We start from the raw sequence: 8,273 nt of genomic DNA, 5'->3' as shown, positions 1-8,273 counted from the left end.
TACAGAAGACACACTTCCTGACTCTGCACTCTTTATGATGCGTTTTGGAATTGGTACACTAAATTCTAGTCAGAGTAAATAATAAAAATAAATATCAAGGTAACCCTAATTTTGCAAAAAGTTGTAAGACAGATTAAATAGTTCCACTTATTTTATGCGTTATGTTCCAATGTCTACTATAGCATTATTTTTGCAGCACCTACATAAATATACATGACATTTATCAAAGAAGAGGCTGATAGGTCCCTACACTAAGAAATGAACAGTTTAAAGCAATGCACGAGTCCATTTCTGTTCATAGAATCACAGAAGAGGAGAGCTGGATGGGGCCAAGAAGGCTATCAGGTCCAACCCACTGCTGTTGCAGGTCACCAGTTTACACCATCCCAATGTTGGTCATGGAGAATAGAAAGAACTACATAATGCACCCAAGCTTAAGTGCTTAGGTTGCATTGCCCCAAGCTTTTCTACACAAAAAGCAGAATGCCATCAAGTATGTCTTGTTCGAATTATCATGCAAGGACAGAAGTTCTTTGTTATTCACGAACATATAAAAGCCTCAAGGTTAGCTGAGGGACAATTGATATTTTAGAACTTAAATGGGAGAAGTATCCCCTGGGCAGTCTTTATGGTTCTCAGATTTCGTTTCCTCTTTAATCCAGTCTCAGCATTGTCAACTGGCTTTCTGAAAAACAAGTGCTGGGGAATACAAACTTGCCATCCACGAATCTTCTGCCTCTAATTACACGTTATATCGCATGCATCTACGATGCAAATAAATATACCCTCCTTATTATCAATGACTCAAAGTTAGCTGGGGAATATTTTAGAAATAAAATGGGAGGTCATTAGAGCAGTCTTCTTTCCTCATATTGTCCCAGAAGGAATGCGCTTCCTCTTCTTCTCCCCACGCACCGTTATGGCAAACGAGCACTTAATACATGAGGTGGGCAAATGGAAAGCCGGAAACGGAGTTTAAGTAAACAATAAGGGCAAGCCCTCGAAGGAACACAAGAAGAGCCAGGGAAATTATTGTAAAGCGCCAAAGAATATTTAAAATGAGGGCCAGTGTAAATACCTATAAATACGTGTATTTAAACACTTGTACCGAAATGTCTTACGACTCCTTAAAAGCGAACCGATTTATTTAGGGAGCAATCATTCCCGCACTGAGGCGGCAGAACCAAAGTCGTACAGTTCCCAGCATTCCCTTGCCAGTATTACTGGCGGAGGAATACTGGAAGTTGTAATAACGTGCCCTGTCAAACTATGCCTAGGATTGCGCTTTTCGTTAGCGAAGGTGCCATAAGACTCTCTGCCGGGCTTGCAGCAAGGGGTTACCATGGCTACTCTCCGGAAATAAATATCCTCCTTTCTACTCCCAGCCACCATTTCGGGAAGGTCAGCAGGTGAAATCGGAACGTCAGTGAAGCTTTCCAGATCCACTTGGAGTCTTCTTGCCATTTTCCGTCCAGCCTACGTGTCTGAAAACGTCTCCCATCGCCTCGCGGCTCCAAGCCCCCCTTCTTCGGCCGCCGGGGAGCCCGTCTGCCCGCCCTGCTGCCGCCCCGCGCCCAAAGGCTACCCAGAAGCGCTATGGCCGCTGCCAGGGTCTTGCGTAAGATGGCGGCGGCGTCACGTGACGCCCGCTGAGGGGCTGCCGGCATGGAGGCCGCGCGAGAGAGACCCCCCGAGGGGGGAGAGTTCTCCGTGGAGGTGGGTGCGGCAAGGCGGCCCTGCGCCGGGTGGGGAGGCGAGGGTTCCCCCGCGACGCGGCTGGTGCTGCTGCTGCTTTCCTCCCCCAGCGAGGTTTGAATTGCGAAGCGGCTTCGCGCCTGCAGGAGACTGAAAGAACCGAGGCTGGCTGTTTCGGCTCTTCCGCTTTGGAGGGCTGAGGCATGGAAGCCGCGCTCTGGACTTCATGGAGCGCCACCGAAGCGCGCATCGGATAGCAGCCCTCCAAAGCAATCTGCTGTATGTCTAGTTGGAAGGAAGTAATGCTGCGTTCAGGGAAGCGTACTCAGTATAAAGCCTGGTTTCCATCCTCTGTTTTTTTAGTGCCACAATTCGTCCCTAAAACCTGTGGAGTAAAACGAGAGGAGCGTTGAGCACACATAGGGTGCCTTCCCCCTATGAAGTAGCTGTAGTCCTGTACTTTTCAATATAGATGTATTAGGAGGATGTTGGGGAAATCTAAATAAATCTTTATAGTTTCTTATATGTGCCTTTGTGATATAAAATCAAACCTGAAGGGTCCTTGCTCCTTTTGTCCAGAAAGAACCAGAATTCCCAGCCAGGGTTCTTTTTTCCCCCGAAGCTTTATTAGTAATCTGTTTCTTTAAGAGACTGAGACTCTCCACTGTCCTGAGCCTGCTGCTATATTTATTTGCAAAGTTAAGCTTGTTACATTGTTAGCATTTCACTGCATTGAGGTTTTTATTTTTATCTGAAGGACTGCAACAAACAGCCCTGACTAGTTTTCTTGCAAGTCAATACCCACAGCCCAAACCCTGTTATGATTCATGCGCCTTTCTCTATGCTATATCAATACTCTAATCACTAATATTTACTGTACCACTATGTCATGTCATCTCTGCATTTTCTTCACATTGTTTTGTTCATGAATAAATTATCTGTTGGCATGTACCTATTCTTTCCTCATCATCTGCCCTGTTCCTGTGTATATGATTAGAAACCTATAAAACACTCTGCATATGTTCTGGAAACTTGTAGCTGGTTTGTGCACCTCTACCCCACTGCGCTGTTGTAGGTTTGTCTCAGCAGAGGGGTTTTTCCTGCCTGTTCTCACCAATAAAACTGCTGAGTTTCCTAATGTAGAAACTGCCTGGATCCCTGTGGATCCAAGCATTCTCATCAGCTGGCAAGGACCCCATTTCTCTCCACCACACTGTAGTCAGGATAGATACAGTGATTCAAATCCCTACTTTATCCATCAGCATGCATTAAGGTGTATACAGCTCTGGCTAACCCAGTACAATACTGGCTGCACCAGCTGTGACAACATTTGCTGAGAACTCAAGAGGTCTCCTGAGAAAGCGCTTTTTACAGGAGCTGCTAGTATTGAGCTTGGACCTGCTTGCATTCGAGAGCTGTTCTGCATTTAACCCCTTGCCACTGAAGACGGGAAAAATGCAAAACTGAAAAGTCCTGTATTACTTCGATTATAAATACAAATGCATTCCTACTGGCATTTTACTACAGGAAGTAACATTAAATGTGTCCCTGTTCTGTAAGATTCATCACTGGGCAATTAAAGATGTGGTTTGCTGCTGCATCTTCCAGTACTAGATTTTACTGCTTTTTCCCTTGGATGCTTGAAACAGTGTGGGTGGTTCAGGAGAACCATCTTCAGCCTAGATGCTTCAGATGTCTTGAAAATCTAAATCAACATAAAGGAAAGAGTATCTTTTTAAAGACAGTTTTGCCTCTTCCCCATACTCCTTTAGTTGATAGAGCAGAATATAACTATTACTTTTAGTTTCAGCCTATGAACAAAGTACAAAGAATAGTGTTAGTTAACTCTGCATTGAAATGACGTTGCTGAACCAAGCTGAAATATGGACATCAGGTAATAGAGGTGGAAAGTTGGTGGATGTGTGTGAGTGGATGTGTTCTTGAACAAAGTGGTTGTGACAATAATAGTGTTTTTATGTGGGCCCCATCTCCTGGGCTGAAAGAAAACTGAGCTTGTAGATGCATTATTTAAGACATGCTTTGTAAACTTTTTTTCCAGGAACAATTAGTCATGGTTGAACTGTCAGGTATAATTGATTCAGACTTCCTGGAAAAATGTGAGAACAAATGCAAAATTTTGGTGAGTGTGATTAATACAAATTTACATCTTTGTTTCATTTGCTTGCTTAAGGAAAGCAATGATTATGTATAGAAAATAATTGATGAATAGAAGTATGACCATAGCTACTTTAAATTTGTAGCAAAAATGTGTATCATGTAAAGTTGTTGTTTCTGTTTTGCAGTGTGTACAGAAGGTGGGAAGCTGCAATCAGTTGTAATTCCCATTGTACATACACACTGTCAAAATGAATGTGCTCCTCACAAATAGCAGTGGTATGTATACACCACCTGTACAGAGAACATGTGTGCAGCATCCCCTCATGAGCTTTAGAGACTTCAACGAGCTTAGCCTGTGCTTCAAATCAAAGTAATTCACATATTTATTTATATTATTAGATTTCTATCTCACCCCATGAGCCATAATGTGATTCCCTGGGTGGGTTACCCACCCACATAGTGGGCATGTCATGAGCGGAGCTGGCTGGTGTTGGAGGTCAGACTAGATGGCCTGGGAGACCCCTTCGGACTCGCTCTGTTTCTATGTTACAAGTAGAAATATACTATCAAATAACAATTTGTAATAAAACATTACTATAACAATATTAAAATCTAACAACTGAACAAGTGAAACCACACCACTGTTACACTTACAGAAACCACATTAACATAAAAGGCATAGCCACAATTTATAACCAGATGTAAAATTTAAAACCATTCTAAACATTCTAACAGTTAAAATACTGGGAAAATAAAAAGGACTTTGACTGGTGCCTAAAAGAATATGAAGAGGGTGCCTAGATGAGCCTTTAACTTTAAAGTTAAATGTAACTTTCCTCCTACTAAATGTGTCTCCTCATGTTATTTTTAGGGAATAGACACGGAGAGGCCGATTTTGCAAGTGAACAGATATGTCTTTACTGGGGAATATGAAGGTAAGAAACCATAAGTCCACTAGTTCATATGTCAGTATTTAAAGACCCATGAAAGTAGTTCCATAAGCCCAAGAGGCCATTATTAGTAGTAGAAGTAATAGTTCTTAGCTGCCTTTCTGGAAAAAAAAATCAAGTAAGCTTCAAATAGTAAGAAAATCAATAAACATGCTTACAAACCTAAAAAACAAAAACATTACAATACAAACACCAACTGTAGCTAAACATTAATGTTATGAAAAGCAGGTGACCGCAATGTTCAAATCCTTATGTTGATCTCAGTTGCAAAGTGCTTTTGAGACTGAAGGGAATTTCGAAAGCAATTTGTTATATAGCATTGAAGTCAGTTGATCAAAGATTGGAAAAATAAACAATCTCATTGGCCTGCTGCCCCTAAACAGCTCTTTGGAATTACCTGTCAGTTTAACACATGCTGAACTCCTAATCCTTTCATTTAATACAGTAGATGTGGCTCTTTGAAGTATCCTTCTAAAAAGAAGCCTACATTTTTCTTCAGCAAAATGTTCATTGTTGTTCCCAGATACCCTTGGCACCTGCATTGTATTTGAAGAAAACAAAGATCATGGTAGGTACTATTTTTGTATCTTGGTTTTTCATAAGCTCAGAAAAGGTTAGACAAACGATTAATATTTCAAAGAATAAAATTACCACTAAAATCAATCTCTGATTTTCCCCTTTATAATAGATGTGGAAGGCAATCAAAAATTACAGCTAAAATATAAATACCACACTATGAAGAAGCTGAACATGACAAGGACACTTCTGACTGAGAAAAAAGAAGGAGAAGAGAACACAGGTGGGTCTTAACACTCTTGCAAAATCACCTTTTGTTTCCAAGAATGCAATCCTGTATGTATTTAGACCGAAATAAGTCCTACAGCTCTCAACATGCTGAGAATTGGGGTGGGGGGTGATGTAAACATGCATAGGACTTGTCCAGAATTTATTTTCTCTATTTTCCTAATCTACAAATCCCATTACTTATCAAACTCTGACATGCTGTACATGGCATCCCTGCTCTCCCTGTCCAGCTGTTATGCACATAGACTATTCCTTGGCTCATAAACATACCTTCTTTTTATATCACTTCTTCTCCATCTAGTGGTGACTGAGCCACAAGGAGTTAATGGTTATGCTCATCTCTTTGGGTGATCCTAGTGGGGTCTTGACTCACACTGCATAATGCCCTGAACTGTAACTAAGATATATAAAACTATTTATGCCCCCACAACTGGAATCTCTGGACTGATCAACTGCCCTATATCTACTTTGAGAAATGGTGGCATTAGTGTGTGTTCTTTTGTAAACAGAGAATAAGCAATAGAGCTGGAAAGGCACCAGAGTCATCTATCCAAGGCAAGGTGCAAAAAACATATGAGGACCACTCAGCAGCCCTCCTTATAGATCAATGCAGTTGTGCCAGAAGCAAAGAGCAAAGATGTCCATGGTTTGAGGTGCCTGCCTTTGCATATTGGACCAATACAAAAAATTGGTGTATTAATCACAGGGACATGAAATTGGCACATACCCACAAATGAAATGGAATTGAATTAATAAAGCTGGGTCTGTGGCTATCGTGTTTCCCCAAAAATAAGACACTGTTTTTTTTTTTTTTTGGCTCACAAAAACACACTAGGTCTTATTTTTGGGGTAGGTCTTATTTTTTATTTTATTTTTAATGTGCCCAACCATCCACACTTATTCATGTACAACAGCATGAATACATGTACATTTGGTTCATTTGGTATCACTCTCCCTGTGACAGGAGCTGGCGCTTTAGAGGAAGCATCAGCTTATGCGGCTCTGTGTGGAGGGAGCAGAGCCGCATAAGCATCTTTCCTCCACACAGTGCATTAAGTTAAAGTTAAGTTAAAAATTAAAGTTCAAAAAGGCTCTTAATGTTCCCCACTGGCCCTGGGAATAAACACAGCTAGGTCTTATTTTCGGATAGGTCTTATTTTTGGGGAAACGGGGTACTTAGATACCAAAATTTGGTAGTGGAGTTTCTTCCCATTTGTCATTATAACCACTCCGTATTCTAGTTATAAAATGCACATTCCTTCTACCATAGCTTTATCTCAATGTATATCAATTTGTTGCAAGTTACAGCTATATGGTTAACCCCTAACGTTTACTATTGATCATTATTTATGTTGGATCATTGATATACAGAGTGGCTTGTTTATTTTATTAAATGTATACCCTGCTTTTCCACTTACATCATAAAGGGAGCACAAGTCCCTCAAAGAATTCACAGTCTAAACATTGATGGTGGGGAAGCCAGCAAAGAGGATGGGACAGAAGAAAATGGAGAAGAATGGGAAATGTATGTGATATTTAATAAAAATTAGTTCTAAACATCGAAGTCCCTCTTTTCTTTTTGATAGGTGGTGGTGTGGAGTGGCTAGAGCTTAAGGAAAAAGACTTCTCATACAGCAGACCAAACATGATTTGCAACTTCCTGTATGAAAAAGAAGAAGAAACAGCTGAGCCCCAGGACAAACTTGTAGAAGATGCTGATGGGGAAGCCAGTGACAAAGGAACTGTTGATAACAATTTTGAACCTGAGATGCAGCCTAGTATTGAAAAGAGTGACTCTGTCTCTGTTCTAGACAACATGGGTGTCGAGGCAGTAGAATCTTCTCCAGTGAATAGTCAGGATGTTGCCCCAGAGGATCCTTCACATGGATGTAGCTGAGAGGTCATGTTTAACTGAGCCAACTAATATAGTTTATTGACATTTTAGTGGATGTTGACAGTTCTTATCAATCTGGTGCCTCCCAGTTGTGTTGAATAATTCCTATCATCCCCAGCCAGCATAGGCCAGGAGGGAACTGCTATTCAAAGGGAAAATATTCCTCAGAGTTAATTGTAAGCACTTAGACATGTCATGAAGGCTCCCTAGATTATGGCCTTTGTTTAGCAACCACCTTTCCTGATGTGCTCCTGCTGCCTCAGAATTGGAAGAGCAGAAGGCGATACCTAAGGAACAAATCATGTCAGAAACCCTTTCCTGATTTTTCTGAACTTTGAAATTTTTCTTTGTATAATTTTGCTTGCACAACATCTGTTGTAAAATAAATACATACTGTTTTCAAGCATGATGCCAAATCAGAATGTTGTCACTTTTTACCTACATGGAAAAAGAACTTGAACACCCAGTATTCTATTTCTTTGATTTGATGCCACCATACAAGGTGCTGTTCTCTCTCCTACACATCCCTCTCCACCCTTGCACCCATTGGATGGCATATAATTTTGTCCTACCCTCAGAGGTCTCTTCAGTTTAGGACAAAAGGGGGTTGCCCTGCTGCTCTAACAGTAAGGACATATTTCCTGATGTCCAGCCAGAATCTGGCTTCCTGTAACTTAAGCTCATCATTCCATGTCCTGTATTCTGAGATGCTTGAGAAGAGATCCTGGCCCTCCTCCATGCTGCAGCCTTTCAATTATTGGAAAAGTGCTATCATCTCTCAGTCTTCTGGATAAATATGCCCTGTTCTTTCA

General features: G+C 41.1%; 1 protein-coding gene across 4 annotated transcripts; it reads left to right on the top strand.

Moving 5' to 3' along the window:
- The first annotated feature begins 1,400 nt into the window (after positions 1-1,400).
- Positions 1,401-7,870, top strand: GTF3C6 (general transcription factor IIIC subunit 6). 4 transcript variants are annotated; one of them, XM_044426409.1, is made up of 6 exons: positions 1,401-1,716; positions 3,755-3,835; positions 4,685-4,748; positions 5,287-5,331; positions 5,452-5,562; positions 7,154-7,870. In XM_044426409.1, the coding sequence occupies exons 1-6, from the start codon at positions 1,666-1,668 to the stop codon at positions 7,462-7,464; spliced, it is 663 nt and encodes a 220-aa protein (XP_044282344.1). In that variant the 5' UTR covers positions 1,401-1,665; the 3' UTR covers positions 7,465-7,870. The 4 variants fall into 4 exon arrangements, with proteins under 4 accessions (XP_044282344.1, XP_044282361.1, XP_044282353.1 ...); XM_044426426.1 differs by lacking the exon at positions 1,401-1,716 and adding an exon at positions 1,768-1,974; XM_044426418.1 differs by lacking the exon at positions 1,401-1,716 and adding an exon at positions 1,983-3,589.
- Positions 7,871-8,273: the final 403 nt, after the last annotated feature.

This window comes from Varanus komodoensis, unplaced genomic scaffold, assembly GCF_004798865.1.
Source record: "Varanus komodoensis strain SLA01 unplaced genomic scaffold, ASM479886v1 scaffold1, whole genome shotgun sequence".
Classification (NCBI taxonomy): domain Eukaryota; kingdom Metazoa; phylum Chordata; class Lepidosauria; order Squamata; family Varanidae; genus Varanus; species Varanus komodoensis.
Note: the sequence above shows the minus strand (reverse complement) of the source record. Positions and strands in the feature narration are given on the sequence as shown.

Bases quoted from the DNA above. Each gene is read 5' to 3' on its own strand.
- GTF3C6 (XM_044426409.1), top strand. From the start codon at position 1,666: ATGGAGGCCGCGCGAGAGAGACCCCCCGAGGGGGGAGAGTTCTCCGTG. The intron at 5,332-5,451 runs GTAGGTACTATT...CCTTTATAATAG, and splicing joins TGAAGAAAACAAAGATCATG to ATGTGGAAGGCAATCAAAAA. The intron at 5,563-7,153 runs GTGGGTCTTAAC...TCTTTTTGATAG, and splicing joins AGAAGGAGAAGAGAACACAG to GTGGTGGTGTGGAGTGGCTA.